The sequence below is a fragment of the Monopterus albus genome, unplaced genomic scaffold (genome assembly GCF_001952655.1).
Source record: "Monopterus albus unplaced genomic scaffold, M_albus_1.0 scaffold9.1, whole genome shotgun sequence".
NCBI lineage: Eukaryota > Metazoa > Chordata > Actinopteri > Synbranchiformes > Synbranchidae > Monopterus > Monopterus albus.
In genome coordinates, this window is record NW_018127889.1 from 1,626,495 (window position 1) to 1,644,097 (window position 17,603).

The 17,603-nt window shown below is 41.4% G+C and overlaps 1 protein-coding gene across 1 annotated transcript in view; it reads left to right on the forward strand.

The window, feature by feature from the left end:
• utrn (utrophin) overlaps positions 1-17,603 on the forward strand; it is a 160,206-nt gene that overhangs the window by 23,768 nt on the left and 118,835 nt on the right. Inside the window, exons 10-31 of the mRNA XM_020589235.1 lie at positions 3,179-3,394; positions 4,618-4,799; positions 5,287-5,437; positions 5,737-5,856; positions 6,074-6,175; positions 6,491-6,598; positions 6,795-6,974; positions 7,439-7,596; positions 7,697-7,820; positions 7,916-8,003; positions 8,682-8,926; positions 9,282-9,450; positions 10,662-10,789; positions 12,516-12,653; positions 12,793-12,906; positions 13,111-13,266; positions 13,505-13,675; positions 13,811-14,002; positions 14,746-14,880; positions 15,938-16,087; positions 16,704-16,865; positions 17,127-17,258. Coding sequence (XP_020444891.1) covers positions 3,179-3,394; positions 4,618-4,799; positions 5,287-5,437; positions 5,737-5,856; positions 6,074-6,175; positions 6,491-6,598; positions 6,795-6,974; positions 7,439-7,596; positions 7,697-7,820; positions 7,916-8,003; positions 8,682-8,926; positions 9,282-9,450; positions 10,662-10,789; positions 12,516-12,653; positions 12,793-12,906; positions 13,111-13,266; positions 13,505-13,675; positions 13,811-14,002; positions 14,746-14,880; positions 15,938-16,087; positions 16,704-16,865; positions 17,127-17,258 — 3,321 coding nt within the window. The remainder of the gene's footprint in view (positions 1-3,178; positions 3,395-4,617; positions 4,800-5,286; positions 5,438-5,736; positions 5,857-6,073; positions 6,176-6,490; positions 6,599-6,794; positions 6,975-7,438; positions 7,597-7,696; positions 7,821-7,915; positions 8,004-8,681; positions 8,927-9,281; positions 9,451-10,661; positions 10,790-12,515; positions 12,654-12,792; positions 12,907-13,110; positions 13,267-13,504; positions 13,676-13,810; positions 14,003-14,745; positions 14,881-15,937; positions 16,088-16,703; positions 16,866-17,126; positions 17,259-17,603) is intronic.

Sequence of the window (17,603 nt, forward strand, 5' to 3'; positions counted from 1 at the left end):
ACAAACAATCTGAGAAAAACAAAAGACAGTATGTCAGCGTGGCATGGAATACTAATGTATTCACTAATGTCCAACCTGAGCACTTTGTTTTCTAAGACTTGAGCATCTTGGTGATTGTGAAGAAATTGTAGAGAATAAAGAATTTGCAGTCTTGTAGCCTTTTTGCTGAAAGGCTGTGCATTTGCATTATTATGATTCTAGCCATGTGTTATATGGGCAGGGCTAACCTGAGTAGCATTGTTTAGTTGTCAATTGATTTCTGACTAACTTGTGTATTACCAGAGTTTGCCTGATGGGACAGAATATCTGAAATTAAGTTCTGTGCATGCCAACGAGATTTTATTAGACCTTCTATAAAGGGCTGCTGTGGCACCCGGGGATGCCAGACGTATAGTTGACCACATAAACATTTATGTAATATAAAAAAAAAATACATTTGTCTGAATAGGATACAATTTTTCTCCCCTTGATTATTATATATTAAATATTTATCTGCCAAACCAACATCCAACAGTCAAATGTTTGATGAGTAGATGTACCGTTGTGCCCCAAAACAAAACAGTCTTAATACAAACTCATTAATCCCTGTGGCTCAGTTATTTCAGTAGTTACACGGTGCTGTAGACCATCACATACAGTGGCTGCCTGTTTGAACCCATGTGTCTTTGTTGGTCTATGAATGGAAACATGATAGTTCAGCTCCTGTTAAAACAGCTGAAAGCTGGCCTGACAAAAAGTGTTCCTGTATGTGTTCCTGTCCACCTTTGCTGATCTGTTCTTTCTGATAAGATTCAGTTTGAAAGCCACAGACCTTGTTTTATACAAGCATAAGTGTGAAGTATCTCATTCTGTGTTGCCAGATAGACTTAACCACCCCAACAGTGGAAAAGCCATCTCCTTCATGCTCTTCAGCACTGCTCGTGAAACAGGCACAGACAAACAGGGAACTGAGCCGTGACTCATCCCTCTGACATTAGCCAACATACTGAGCTGCATGTTGCTGGAAACACAGGAATGCAGAGAGCTGACAGGGAAGGTTATTTGAGCATTAAAGATGTTTGTGTGCTGGTGCGTGGGTGGCTTTACTGTGTGACTGACGTACACATACTAATACTGTTCAGAGTTTAACATCTGACACTGACATTTCAGCGTCAGCTTGATTTAATAGGGGCTTCTGTGCTGTTTCGCTAACATGTGGTTATAATTTGTGCACAGCTCGTTGCTCATGATCTCTATTTTATAGTAGCTCCAAAGTTAGGAAAAAGTAAACTCACCTTGATCAGACTGATTGGACTATATGTGTGCACGTAGGGCCACACTGTATGCACAGTATTAGTTACTGTACATTGTGCTCTTTCTTTCAGTCACAGCTCTGGGAAGCTCGTTTTAGAGGTTTTTCAGAAAAATCCCAAAACCACTTCTTAAGTTTTTATTGCCCATGGGCACATACTTCACATCTCCTGGAACCAGTGCTGGAAAAGTCATTTTACGTAATGTTCTGAATGGTCCAACAAGGGGTTCGCTTGTCTGTCACACTTTCTCTCCCCATAGGAAGTGATGCGTAATGCTGCTGGTAGTGAGACTGAATGGACTTAAAATAAAGGCTCTTTGTTTCTGATGGCTGTGTTTGCTTGCCCACTTTGGCCCGACGTTCACAGTATTGGTTCATGGACAATATGGATGGCTACTTCAGCTTGAGGTGTACTGAAATGTTGTTGCATTGCTGTCTTTTTAGTTGGAATATCAGGGATAAGTGCCCTGGTGTATGCATGCTAATATATTACATGCTTCAGGATCACAACTGCAGAAGTGATGAATACAGGACTTGAGCTGAAGAAAAAAATCATCTGGTTATAATAAAATGTTCTGTTGAGCCAGACCACAGCTATTTTACAGTTGTTCAAGTGAATAGACCAGTGCTGTGCTCCTCTCTCTCTCTCTCTCTCTCTCTCTCTCTCTCTCACACACACACACCCCCACTCTCTCTGCCAGCTCCCACTTCTCTCACATACTTGAGCTGAAGAAAAAAATCATCTGGTTATAATAAAATGTTCTGTTGAGCCAGACCACAGCTATTTTACAGTTGTTCAAGTGAATAGACCAGTGCTGTGCTCCTCTCTCTCTCTCTCTCTCTCTCTCTCTCTCTCTCTCTCTCTCTCTCTCTCACACACACACACCCCCACTGTCTCTGCCAGCTTCCACTGCTCTAACATGAGGCCTTTCACTACTTCTGTGACTTGTTTCAAAATATCCAAAAGGTCATTGAATATTTTGAGCAGGTGACCTTTTCCTGAATTTGCTACTCAGACATTTCTGCAAAACAAAGGTCTATTGCACTTGTTACTGTTCCAGTCCCTACACACCCATTAGCATTTCTGTCATTTTTTTGCTTTGCATGGCTTCCACTGCAGAGATTTTATCTCCTTTTCATTTCAGCTCCAAACAGATTAGATGAGCTCTGTCAAGCTTTCCTAAATGGAAACTTGGAATAGTTCAGCGCCTCATGTAAGAACATTACATGACCATGTTGTGTTTAACAGCCTGAGTTTAATGGGATTCATAACTCTTTGTTTCACTTTATATCTTGTACTCATTTAAACACACTCTGCCCCTTTCTCTGCCCCCTCATAGCCTGTTCCCAAGCTCATTCTCTTTTGCCTCCTCTCCTTCAAGTACCAGCTCACTCTCTGACTGTGCGCCAAGCTCTACCATACTATACTTCTGTGTTTGAAACTCAGTGCTATTACTAGAATCAGGATTGACCTGCCCAGTTTGCCAGAGGCACCTCCCACACGTCCCATAATAGGTCTGCAGTTATTTTCTTAGCCGAGCAGGTCACCCTGCATGCTTCACAACAGCACATACCCCTCCTAGATGTCCGGTTCTATTTTAAAAATTGTGAACATTGCCATCAGCTGGCAGATGGAATTCAGAGTAAAGGATAAATGGGCATTTGGGGAATGGCCCTGTTTCCTAAGCACTGTAGTCCTGAGAGCTTTGGCTTTTCACTTTTGTGTTTACATACTTGTGGTGCCATGTGATTGTGAAATATCAAAGAACAAAGCAGTACTTATTTTTTTCTTGACATTGAAATGAAAGAGTACATTCATTTTGTTCCATGCTATTTGTAAAAATTATGCTTTGTCCAGTACTTACATTTACTAATATTATAATATAGGAAGTGGGCAGCAGTCCTCGGCCCGAGACCCCCAGCATGCTGACAAAGACAGAGGGGGAGATGGAGGGCAGCCTGCTGGAAGTGGACTTGGACAGCTACCAGTCTACGCTGGAGGAAGTTTTGACCTGGCTCCTGTCGGCCGAGGATGCGTTACAGATTCAGGACGAGGTGTCAGATGATGTAGAAGAGGTCAAAGATCAGTTCCACACACATGAGGTGGGTGGAGACGGGCAAATTTGATAAAGTCATGCAGAGAAGCAAGCATACGTGGACATGTAGACAGAGGGGAAAACAATCTTATAGACATGTATCTTGAGATTTCTAACACTGTAAAACAATGAAAACATGATATAATGATGATATTTGTGAAATGTGTTTATACTTTTGCCTATAGTCGGTATATATAGTTAGAAATGTAGACAATGACACATTCGTGACATATTATTTGTCTCACTTGTGCACCATTTCATTTCTCACTATCCATTGTTGAGACTGAAGGCACCATATTATCCAACAGATAAAGGCCTCCTACAAACAACAGCACATGCTTCATGCATTTGGGAATGCTAGGAATTCAGGTGATAGCAGTGGCACACAGCACTCCTCGATGCCTTGGTCCAGAGCTCACTTGCCTGTTTGAGAAGGTGTAGTTTGCAGGGTTTGTTTCTGTGCCTGTGTGTGGAGTGGCTCTGGGTGGGTTCCCTCGGCTGAATTTGTGAATTCTAATGTTTGCAGTCCAGGCCAAAGCAAAAAGCTTTGGTGGTAAGATTGACAGCAACACAATCCAAAGCCTCTTTGACAGCCAGGCTTTTCAGAGGTCTAAGAGAAATCAGTCTGGTTGGTTTCAGCCTGGTTGTTCACATTCTTACTCCAGCTTCTCTAGTAAGACCTTGCAAAAACACTGTGCTCAGAGGTGCATAACTAAACAGTTCACAAAATGGATGATAACCTAATTTATTGGCCTGAGGAGTTGAGAAGCAACCAGACTCCCTCAGACTTGATTCTGTATTTCATCTCAATGTATTTTTACCTCTTTTGTTGTGCATTTGGCCACTTAGCAGTCCGCCCTGCAGTTTATGATCAAGGGCTCATCTGAGTGTCATTGCAATAACACTCACTAATACAAGGATGCCGAGATGCTGCCCAGTGCCTCTGCAGGGTAGTGATACTAAGTGAAGTCAGAGGGTGGGGAGAGAAATAGATCCAGATGTTAGTATAGATTCCAAATGCCAGATTATATAAGCAATGTTAGACCTGCATATTAGGCTAACTAACCTGAATCTTTCTTTAGCTTGACTTTCCTGTTTTTAGTCCAGGATTGTGTTGATTCTAACACTGTTTATCAGGAGGACCGACACTTCAAATTGAAACCCTTTTATAGTTGGAGATTTGCATTAAACTTATGTATAGACCATTTACTCATCCTCATCCCCCTTAAGGCCTTTATGATGGAGCTGACAGCACACCAGAGCAGTGTGGGTAATGTGCTGCAAGCCGGCAACCAACTGATTGCCCAGGGAAGCCTGACGGAGGAAGAAGAGGATGAAATTCGGGAGCAGATGAGCCTTCTCAACTCCCGGTGGGAGAGCCTCCGAGTGGCCAGCATGGACCGTCAGGCCAGGTAAATTCACATGCAAAACTTATTGAACCCTGTTGGGGGGACTGCCGTACAGGGACTGCTGTGACTTGTGACATTGTAGCGTGCAGGGTCATCACATCATGAGCCACAAATTGTCCAGCAGAGGTAATTTTTCCTCTTAGTGTCACTGTCAACCTATAACATGTAAAGCTGTAAGCTATGTCAAGGTGACACCTGATGATCAGTGCTGATCCTTCCAAGGTCCAAATTATTGTCAGGGTTTATGATGAAATAACCTTAGAAAACTCAACTGGACTTAGAGTTCTAGATTGATTCGATCTAGAAATCTAAGTCCAGTTGATTTTTCTAAGGTTATTTCATTTTACTATGTCCTGGATGACTGAGAATCTGCACAGACAGGGTTTATGATGCTTTAGATGCACACACAAACTGATAGATTTCATGTCCTTCCTACAGTCCAACTTTAACTGTCTCTCTTTTCTTACTGTCTCTCTTTCTCTCTCTCCAGGCTCCATGAAATCCTGATGGATCTCCAGCAGCAGCAGTTGCAGCAGCTTTCTGATTGGCTGACACAGACTGAAGATCGAATCAGAAAGATAGAGACAGAACCGGCAGCTAAAGACCTGGATATCTATAAAGAACAGATAGAGCAGCACAAAGTAAATACAGTTTCAGTTTCTCATTCAAAGGTTCACTCTCTTGCATAAATCCACTCAGTGAAGAATTGGTAACTGATTTAACATGGACATTTGTTTCTCAAATTTATCTAAGCTGATATATTGGTATGAATTAAAGAAATTGCCAGTGCACTGCTCTTGTGATCACATTGTGCCATGTGATCTTGTAGCGTCATGCACGGTCTCCGTGGTATCACCATAAGGCTGAGTAATTTTCCTGCCAGCTCTCTTAATGGGGTAACATGTGACCGTACTGAATTCATACTCGCATTGTCGTTCAGGAGCTTCAGAATGACCTGGAGGCAGAGCAGGTGAAGGTCAACTCTCTGACACACATGGTAGTTGTGGTGGATGAAAACAGCGGTGAGAGTGCCACTGTTGCCCTGGAGGAGCAGCTACAAGTAAGTGGTCACCCTGAAAGCCTTTGTGAATGTGTTGTTCTAACAGCCAGTACATGCAGTTCATTGTCTTCAAAGTCTGTTTGTGCTACAGCTGACATTTTTATATGGATTTTGTTCCTGTAATTTAACAGTTTCTCTATGTTTATGAGCTCTTGTATAAAAGGAGAGGGCAAGGAATTGTTGCTTGGATAAATTTTTGTGTTTATCTTGTATTTAGTCTTTGGGTGAGCGCTGGGCAGCTGTGTGTCGCTGGACAGAGGAGAGGTGGAACAAGCTGCAGGATGTTTTTATGGTATGGCAGCAGCTTCTGTCAGATCAGGTAGGACATTTGGCATGTTCTCTCTTATAAACATATGGTCACATACAGAATGCATGTTTTCCTTCTCTCTCTTCTGATTAAATGACCAATTAAAATTAAAATTGAACCAGTTAAACACTTCATCTTTAGGATCAACTCTCCATATTGTTCGCCCTGTAATCTTTACCTAATCCTGAACACACTGTTCTTTGAGTTGGAAATGTATCTGATTTTGAATTTAAACTTTGACCTGATTGCTGAAGTGAAACTAAACATCATGACTCTGTGTGTAATGTTTCCTAAGTAGTTAATGCCGTTTCCTCACCTCTTCTGCAGAGTTTGTTCAGAGCGTGGCTGGCAGAAAAAGAGGAGGCTTTGAGTGAAGTACAGACCAGCAACTTTAAAGATCAGAGTGAAATGAATACAAATATGCGCCGATTAGCAGTAAGTAGAGTGCTCGTTCTTGGTACTTACTATGCTGCAATTAATACATACTAAAAATTAAATTGAATGAATTAATTTCCACCCTTTCCTAGAAGGTAGAGTAACATTCATAGCAGATACAAACTACATCTAATATGTGAATTTCAACAAGGTTTCCATGTCTAATGTACTTTCTGATTGATTTGTTATCCATTAGATTTTGAAGGAAGACATGGAAAAGAAGAGGAGGACTTTGGACCAGCTATCTGATGCAGGACAGGATGTAGTGTCCCTACTGCAGAGCCCTGAAGCAGGAGCCAAGATCGAAGCAGACACAGAAGAGTTAGCACATAGGTGGGACAGCCTGGTGCAGAAGCTGGAGGACTGCTCCTTCCAGGTGTGTAGTGCATGTTCACCCATTTTTGACCCGAGTTGATCGAAATGCACAGGCAGTTTAATGATGTCACCCAAAATGCAGGCCAAATTCAGCAAGCGCTACAGTTCAGATGGCTTGGTAATTTTTGGAGATATCACCTGTAATTTGAAAGTTTGTCTTTACACAATCCACGTTTCACTTAAATCATCAGAAAAAGATGCAGTATAAGAAGCTCCCCTGATAAAATATACTTCAGTCAACAGGAGTTGTTTAAACATACATCTGGAGACATTTTAAGGCATATGAAAGTACTGTTTTCCAGAAAAAGTTCAATAGTTCTATAGCAAAGTTTTTTTTGCTAATTGGACTAGTAGGGTAAGAATTGCTATGTTTATCTGTAGTCTTATAAGAAAATGCTGTAGCTTATTTGTAACTCATTTATCAAGTGATTTCTCATTTTCACTGATGCTCAACTTATTGCTAAGGTAATGGAAACTGTGACGGACTCTGGGATGATGCAGGTGGAAGAACAGGTTGTCGTGGAATCAGTTGGTGCGACTGCACCTATCACTGACCAGGAGCTGGCCCCACCTGCTCCCCCTAAGAAACGACTGGTGGAGACAGATACAGAAGTCAGACGAATGTAAGAACGGGGGACACCCATGGATAGGCTATACCCCCCTTGCCAGAAATGTGTAACAATAAAAGACACATATGCACACATTGTGTTTGTTGTTCTGTAGGTTTGAAAAAAAGCTTTCTAACCTGCTGAGCTGGATAGAAACATGGAAGGTGTCTGCTCAGGCGCTGGCCTCCACACACCCAGAGACCACACCTGACACACCAGAGCTGCAGGAGAAACTAAAGGTAAACTTTCTGATGATGCTACTTAAAGTTAAGGTTAGATTATACATCAGGTTTTGAAAATTACACCTCAAATACATGTTGATCAATGACTTTAGGGCTTGGAGTTGGACCTTACAGCAAAGGAAGCCACTGTTAATCAAGTGATCCAGGAGGGACGGGGTTTACTGGACCAGTTAGAGAGAGGTAAGAAGGAAAAAGGAGTTTGTCCTTGTTTATTGACTGAAATGATCATTATTATACACAATAAACCAAATAGTTATTTTAAACAAACTCATCTAAATTTTGTCAAACGCTCCTGAAGTGCTCTTGCCCGTATTTTTCATTTCTGAGACTCACAACTAAAGGCACCAATGAAATTCTTCCATTTCCCTGTTAAATTGTTGGTTTTGTAGTATTTTACTACTTTCTCTCAGCTGCATGCTATTCTTTGTGCATTTACAAGCCAAAATTCTTAGAAGGCAATACTCAGATCGTATGTATGTGGACAGAGTAGTAAAAATCTGTCAGTCTGTAGGGTTGCTGGCTTCACATAAGTGCTCAGTGAAATGAAGAGGTACTCAAGATTTTTGTGTTTCTAGTGTTCTTGGGGCAGTGAGGGGTAGTGGAGCAGCATTGCTTAGAGTGGATTTGTTAAACAAACTTTCTGTTGAACTGAACTTGTTTTCAACCTCATGTCTAGTGTTCTCTTCTCTGTGACACGTGTTTTTACCTTTGCTGTTGTCTTTTTTACACTAATGCAGAGCGACACGTTCAGACTAAATGATAATGATCAAATGAAATCGACTTAAAATCTGCTTAATTATTGGTTAAATGCATTTAATGTGAACCTTCCTATCTGCTGGCCTCTGTGTCTCTCTGTAGAGGGAGTGTGTGTGGACTCAGTAAGGGCAGATATAGACCTGACCCAAACTGAGTGGGCTGTGTGTGCGAGGGAGCTGCAAGCAGCCCGTGAGCAAGTTCACACCCAGAACCGGGTCAGAGCAGTGTCTGCACAGCTGGCAGATATGGATGGGGTCCTGAAGGAGCAGGACCGGTGGCTGGACTCATCTTCAGCTGTAGAAAGGTGTGATGAGGCCCAGCTCAGAAACCTGAGCAGAGAATGTCAGGTAAGCATCATGGTCTGAGTGCATATTCACTCTCATCTCCAATGTGTGACGTTCAGCCTGAGCTTCATGTTTAACTGTTTTGTCAGTCCTCTTACAGCTTTTTCATGAAAATTTCAGGTTTCAAAGCAGAGATGAAACACTTTGAAAGACAGGTGGCTAAAACACTGTGTCCTGAAGTGTGGGGTTAAGATTTTTCAATTTGACACTAATTTACTGTCAGATGCACAAAATATGGTGAATTGATATCTAACAGCTGCCATGTTCAGAGCAGTGTCACAAATTATACATAACCTTATATGATAACCTTACTGCGTTCAGATCAGTGAACTTTCCCCTTTTTTCTTGCCTTCCTTAGTTCCGAATTGTCCAGGTCACTGCCTTGAGTCCACAGCTGGAGCAGGTGTCTGCAGAGGCAGGGTCACTGGGAGCCGTGCCCTCTTTGAGAGACAACATAGTGTTGGTGTCAGCACATCATGCCTCCACACTGCAGCGGCTACAGAGCAAAGAACAACAAGTCAATCAAGGTGCTTCTGCTGAACTATATTAAATAATTTGTCAAATCAGTGCAGAGGAAACCTGTTGCAAAACTCTGAGCAGGTGCCTTAGTTTTAACAGTACCGTTAGCTTTTCAGTGTACCTGACAATGCTGAGACATCCCCTTATTTCAGAGTTACTGGACAGGAGACTTCCTTAAGCCCCATTTACTCTGCCTTTACTCTCAGCTCAAAGCTTTCAGGTCTATAGGGAGGCTGAAAGAGTGATAGCTTAGATCAGCAGAGCTCAGTCCCACAGGGATTGTGTAAATTTGACACTAACTTTTATATGAATCCTTGGCTGGCCACAAGTGATAGATAATGTCCCTATATGGCCCCCAATAGCTCACAGATGTGTGAGTGTATACGTGAGCGGTCAAGTGTAAGATCATACTTTGTGCCAGTTCCACCACTGCCTGAGGACGTGACTGAAGCACCTCTGAAAATCAGCCACCGTTTAACCTGTGGAATTTATGTGCACAGCTCTTGGCCAAAATTGAGTCTGTAAAGAGAGACTTGAATGGTCGTCTTTACTCCTGACCAAAGGTGTGTGTGTGTGCACGTGCGCGTGCATCTGTTTTGCTGTGCCTCTTGGGCTTTTATGACTGTGAAGATTTGGATAGAAGCCAAGGAAAACCACTTTGTTTCTGCTTGAGGGCAGTTTGCCTCTTGCTGGGGCCTCTGTGTCTCTTCCCTTCTCTCAGTTACACTCATTTCTGCTCTGTGTTTATATAAACATAGCCAGATTATGTAAGCATTAAATCACCTGATAATTAAATTAAAACACTGACCGGGGATGAGTGGAGGAGAGACAGAATGAAGTAGAGGAACAGGGACAGATAGATTTCATATAAATGAGACTGAAGCAGTTACAAATGGTGTGATGTAACTTTTGTTATTCATGTATTCCCTTTTTGCAGTGTGGGTAAGTAGCAGTTAAACCTTGGCTTAATAATGTATTCAAAATATATTTGGCATGAGTTAAGAGAGCACAACTAAACTTTGAGAAACACACTGTCAAACACCCCTCTTATAGCCTGGAAAACACATGAACACACACGCACAGAAAGGGAAATCTTAGATCAGTTCCCTGCCCTCTTGTGGTGAAAAATGGAAGATTACATTTTGATACCTTATCTTAGTATGTTGTCATTTGTCCCCCATTTTTGACACATCTCCCTTTCCTGCTTGTCTTACCCCAGCCTTGGTTAGTCTTGAGGCCAGCCAGATGGTACCGAGCCCGGTGGAGGGTTTGGAGGCCAGGCTGGCCACTCTGAGAGAAGGAGTACTAGACATTCCTACCACTGAGGGGGCAGTGGAACGGGCACAGGTGAGTGATCATAGTCATGGGAAGTGGTAACTTATTTCAAAGCTTTCTGTGAAAACCATAGTCAGCTTTCCACCAGGTTTTATTTAAATCTATCTGGTACACGCATCTTGAAAACTACTAGAGAACAGGAAACCAGGACCAAAAATTTTGATGGAGTGTGATCACATGTATTATTTTTAGATAGTGTTAGAATCACTTATTTATTGTATTATTTTACATTGTCTTTGAGTTGCCACTTTGTTGTTTGTAGGATGCCATCTTTTCTCGTAATCCTATTATATAAATTGGCAAACTATTCTCACAGTGTCATTTCTTCATTATTGTTTTTATTGGCAGTTACATTTGTGATTTTATAATGCATATTGCTGTTTAATTTTGATCTTAGGTACATATTTTGTTTTTATTTTGTCAGTCTGCAGCTCATGCTTTGATGGAAAGATTTTTAATCAGGTTAAGGTATTCCTGGTTAAATCACTGTTAAAATAAATAACAAAATGCAGTGAACACTAAAGACAGCTGCATGCTCATAGACGTTTATGTTAATTTGGATTGTTATTGTGCTGGTTTATCTGGAGACTCACTGGAAACACAGCTGCCCTCTGAAGTTTAAAAAGATTTCATTCTTAATAGTGACGTTTGTTTCTGAGTCTTCGTGCTTGTAATCTGTCAATTTTTTTTTACTAGGGCACAATAGGTTCCTTTATCAGCCAGTCACTCCCCTCTGCACTGTGTCAAACCTCTATGTAGTAGGAAGAGGGTGTGTTTTGTGTGCGTGCGAGCTTTGGTATGTTGTTTTGAGATAAAGGTGTTGTTGTGTTTTGTGTGTGTTACTGTGTATTTCCCTCCTCCATCCTTCGATGGAATGCAGCTCAGTTTGAGCTCTTGTTATTGTGGCAGATAGAGCATAGTGCTGGGGAGGGGGCCAGGGACTTGGCACATTCTAGGCAGGGAGCCCATGGATGTGGCACAGAGCTCCTAACAGCTCAGTGTGGAGCCGCTCAACCAGTCACTCAGCTTGACAACCACAGCATACGGTCCCATGACAACATCTCTGAGTCCAGTTAGCAATTAACCTAATGACAGACGGTGACAGTCCTCCGATTGTTTCTTCAGGTTTCAATGGATTCACATTATGCTATGCACAAATGTGACTTATTTTAATTATGTGAACATAGTCGATTATATTTCTCCATTAAAAGGTATTAGCAGTACAGTCCCCAGAGTGTATCAAGCTGTGTGTAAAGGTACTTAACACAGCACTATTCTGAAACATTTGTAGGGCCTTGAGGATACACGTGATAGAGGAATTCATTTTATTTTCAAGTAAAGTCTGCAAGGTACAATATCTTAAAAAAAAAATTAAAATACTTGGAGGGGTTTTTTGATAAAATGAAGTATTTAACCATTTTAGAATAGTGCAAAATTGGGATCAGTTAGGATAAAAATCTCAAGTTGCACAATTTTAAACCCTTTTTTCTTCAATGGATGGCTACAAATAGTTACAGGCCTTTTGTACTTTGACAATAAATCCCCAGGCAGACAGATTAGGGGCCACCTCTTCCCTCCTCCAAGGGGATAACTCACTGTTAAACATTGTTATTGTTCATGTTTCAGTGTAATTTTCACATAAATGCCTTTACTGGCAGTGAGAGTTTCTGTGGTGGTGTATTATTTCTACAAACAGCTTGGATATGTCATTTTGAGCATTAACTGTTGTTCACCTCAGGACCTGTGTCTAGAGATTGAGCAAACACAGCAAGCCTCAGATCCTGCAGAACTTCAGAGATGGAGTCAGCTGTCCTCCAGAGCCCGTGAAGAGCTAGGAACACTGCAGTGTGTTCTGGGTACCATGAAGGACAATCAGGTAGTGCATGTAACTACTGATATGGAAAACAAAAACATTCAAATGTAAAGAAAGAAACTCCTATAGTATGTTCTTGTCTTTACTGTTTGAAATCGGAATGTTGTTTAATGGTGTGGATACTATCGTTGATTGCTGTTAGGTGCATTTGTTGGAAGCTGAACGTTGGCTGGATGCAGTTCAGGAGCTGTTGTGTCATGATGCAACAGGTTTGGGGGACACAGGGAGTTTACAGGAAGAGCTTAACCAGTGCAAGGTGAGAGGGTTTTGACACTCTAATGGTAAAAACACCATGACTCTACTACTTAACTTGTACTGTGATTTCTGTGTCATTCTTTAAAGAGCAGTCTCTGAACTGTAAAGATTTTTAAATGTATTTATTTATGTATTGACCTGAATTGAGTTTTTATGTTTGCAAAGTATTATTCCTTTGTTTTTCCCTTCTCTTTGTGCTAACTAGGAGTACGTGAATGAGATGGAGTCTGTGGAAGGTTCATTGAAGCAGATGGGAGAGAATGTGAGTGCCATACAGGAGGCTTCAATCCCAGGACTGGCTAAGTGGGGGCAGGACAAGTTGGATGAGTGCCGGGCCAGGTGGGACACACTCAGTAAACAGGTGAGGAAAAATTTTTATGTACATGTATAACTTAATTCTCTTCAAGAGTTAAATTTTAGCGTCACTAGCACTGAACCAAATATTATTTGTAATGTACAGTTTTACAGATTGAGTTCACGCTACATAACTACGGAAATTAGGATCAGCATAGTATCAACTATAAAAGGATTTATAAAGTGCAATCTTAGTTTATTCTGGTGTTACTTTGACAAATCTGATGGCTTGTGCTTCTCCCCAGCTGCTGAGCTATCAGGAGCACATGGTAGAAAATCAGGAGAGGCAGGTGAATCTGAAGAAGGACTTGGCAGAGATGCAGGAGTGGATGGCCCAGGTAGACGAGGAGTTTCTCATGAGGGACTTTGAGTATAAGGGTCCGGAGGAGCTGGAGGCATCGCTGGAGGAGATGAAGGTGGGAGTGCAGGCAGCACTAAAAAAATATAACATTTGGGAGCTTTGGGGGAATGTGGAGACAAAGTGTTGTGTGATTCATTTGAGTACGAGTCTAACCTACTCTGCCTATTGCTGTCATCATCATCTCTCACAGAGGGCTAAAGAGGATGTGCTACAGAAAGAAGTGAAGGTAAAGATCCTGAAAGACAGCATCAACATACTGGTGCCCAGATCATCAGCCCCTGCTGGAGTCAGTGAACGGGAGCTGACCTCAGAGCTAGAGGGGGTACTAGCCAACTACAACAGGCTCTGTGACCGCTTCAAGAGCAAGTGTCATACTCTGGAGGTAATGTGTGGAACATTTGTTGAGTCTGAGTTTTCTGTTTGTATCTGAATAAAACAAATAGTTGTCACAAATGAACTGTACTAGCTTTAGTAAGAAAAGGCTGATTGTGTTTTTATTGTTTAAAAATGGAATTGCATCATAGTGTCACAGTTTGTCATTTTAGATGATGGAAAAAGAAAACGTGCCAGGGCAAAGTGCATTGAAGTTGTCTTTGAGTTAAAGGTTAAAATAGTTTTCTTCTTTAAAAAGACACTGTGGCACACTGTGACAAAAATAATTCATAATTTTATACACTAATGACCCAATTTGTCTTTCAACTTGCAACACATTGTTTAGTCTTGGAATGACATGTTGCTTTATGTGATTTAACTTTCTTTGAGCTCATTCATGTGAAGAATAAGAGAAGCTCAAAGGAAACACTGGTGATTCTTGTTTCCAGTGCTAGTGTAAAGCCATAGTTTGGGGCACTGTTGTGAGACTCTGCAGGGTAAAGGTTAGATGCATCACTGAGTTGTGCTTATGTATCCTCTTTGCCTGAAGTCCATTAGTTATCTTGTCTTTGAGTTTTACTGTTTATTCTGAGTTAAAGATGTTTAAACATTTTTTTGGTAAAATGAGTTGTGTTTTTAATGTCTTTTAGGATTGTAAGCAAAGACATTAGAATGGTCACTTTTTCGAAACATTGTATTTCTCTGGTTGTGCATAACTATTCAGATGTGTGCTCCTGTGTGTGTGCTGTGTAGGAGGTTTGGTCCTGTTGGATGGAGTTGCTTCACTACCTGGACATGGAGCAGAGCTGGCTCAACACCGTGGAGGAGAAACTCCAAGCTGCTGACAACCTCCCAGAGAGCACTGAGGCCGTCAGTGAGGCCCTGGAGGTGCGCGCACACAGACATACACACACAATGTAATCCATCTATCACTGAATCGGACTTTCTGCACATATGTAATTATTTTTTAGATGGGTTAGTCCTTGATAGATAGACACCCAGAAATGTCGGTGCTGAGCATACATGCACAGAGAAATGTATTAAAGGCACCTATTTGTTTGCAGAAGTTTGAAAATTCCACAAATTAAACAAAACATTTAATTTATAACCTCAGTTTTTTTGACATCTTCTACTTTCTGCTGCTATATTTGTAGGCTGCCTGCAGCATCACTGTCAGATTCACTTTAATCATTGCGCTGCTTCTGTAACATCACATAGTCATGAAGAAAACTGAAGACCCTTGAAGACAGTGTTTCACCTTCCTCTTCTGTCCGTCTTTCTTTCTTGCTTGCTCTCCCAGTCTGTCTCTTTCTCTCTCACCTTTCACCCAGCCCAGTCTACCAGTTTCCTAATCAGGCTCACCCCTCTGGGGAGGCTGGCAACTCCCTCTCCCTACCTCAGGGAACGAGAAGCGCATTTAATGGCCCCACATAAACAATTACTGTTGAATCCAAACAAGTGCTGCCACTCGACAAGCCTCTCTCTCACTTGTCTCTCATTTCTCGTTCGGTTTGCCTCCATCTGACACACCCATCACAGCAGTTTCTGCATATCCATCTATTTGCTCAGCATTTCAGTTTTCTTTCTCTCTTTCATACACATACATACACACACACACACACACACACACACACACACACACACACACACACATTGAGCTTTTTGCTCATTTTCCAGATTTCTTTTTTCCTCCCTCATTGATTGTGTTTCTTGAGTCTAGCTTTTCTCACTACTCCTCACCTTTTTGGTTTCTGTGGCGGAAATTTTTTTGGAACTATATGGCAGTTGCATTTTTTCGTCTTTTTTGCAGCTTTGTCAAAGGACTGTTTTATTGTTATCTGGGAATTCGATCAACTCTTGTCCACTTCCTTTCCTTTTTACTTGATTTTTCTGATTCTTTGCTCAGAAATGTACCCTTTTCATCTCTCATCTTTCCAACCACCAGTCATTGGAGAGTGTACTTCGCCACCCCGGGGACAACCGTACACAAATCAGAGAGCTGGGTCAGACGCTGATTGATGGGGGTATACTGGATGATCTCATCAGTGAAAAGCTAGAGGCCTTCAATTCTCGTTATGAGCAGCTTAACCACCAGGTCAGGACCTTGTCTTTGTGTGTAATCAAATGTGTGTGTGGCTGTCTGTATTTGTTACTTTATAGCAAAGGTATTCTTTGTAAGTTCTGCTTGGTTTTCTTTTCAATAGATTTAGACTATACATTCTTCTGTCACTGTTTTCATTTGTTTTTAAATATACAGTATAATTTGCCAATAGGCCAGTGAGTCATTTGTCCCAAATGTATTCATGGACTGTATTATGTATTGAGATTTTTATGTATATATTATAATGATACCCAACACATTCATCCACCTTTGTAGTTTATTTTATTGGTATTAATAGTACTCAAATATCTATATAGTTTTTCAGCGTATTTTATGAATGTAGAGTTTATTCATTATTGTGCACTTGGTATATGGTGTTTTTCTAACCATAAGTATTTGGTAATCTCCCTCATATTTTTTGCTATATTAAGGAGTATGTCTTAATATGTTGTCACATCTAGTTTTGAGCAACAAAAACAAGATGTATTGGAGATGAGCTGTTTATATTCCGTTATATTAAGTCCTACTATCAGCAGAATAACTGAGTACATAAAAAGACATTGATAAGAAATGATCAAATTCATGGCTTGCTGTCTGCATTTTCATCCAGGCGGTGAACCGGCAGATCAGCCTCGAGCAGCAGCTGCAGACACTGAAGGAGAACGGACTGGCGCTCCAGTCGTTGCAGGAGTCTCTGTGCCAGCTGGACCACACGCTCACCTCCTACCTCACTGATCGCATAGACGCCTTTCAGTTCCCACAGGAGGCTCAAGTACAGGGCACATGAACACACCACACACACTGACACACAGAAAATTGATCCACACAAGATGTAACATTTGGGAATGGAGGGAGCTTCCTGCATAGTGTGTGTCACCCCCTTGCTATAAGCCCAAATAATATATAGCAGCAGTCATTACTCTGAAGCACACCCTAAAAATTACACTTGTTCTTAACCTAATCAATGCATCAATACACATGTAGTAGGATATGCATGTCACACTCGTGATGTTCATTGCCACCTTTCCTTCAGACCATCGGGGCAGAGATTGCAGCCCATGAGGTAACGGTGGAGGAGATGAGGAGGAGGAACGTGGCCAACCTGCCTCCAGCCACTGCTGATGGCAAGGCTGCCCGTGGTGGGACCATGCTGGACCAGCTACAGGTAACACCGACTCCTACTGGAAAACATCAGCAACTGTTGACTGATGTCAGGCAGGTTTCTGCTTCCGCCACTTACATGATCATATGGCTTTAATAAAGCAAGGGTCATACTTTTTTTTTATATGCATAAATATGAAGTGTCAGACTAATTTTACTGACTGATAATGTCAGAGTTGTTGTCATATTTACATAAGCCTTTATTTAAAAGTTTTTAAAGCTTAAGTTGTATTAAAAGCTTCTCATTTTCATATTTTTAAGCATTGTTTTTAACATACAGTATAAATAGATAATAATGTCACCACAGTGAGTGAAGTAGTGTGTTGTGATGTATAAATTCTTAACTTCT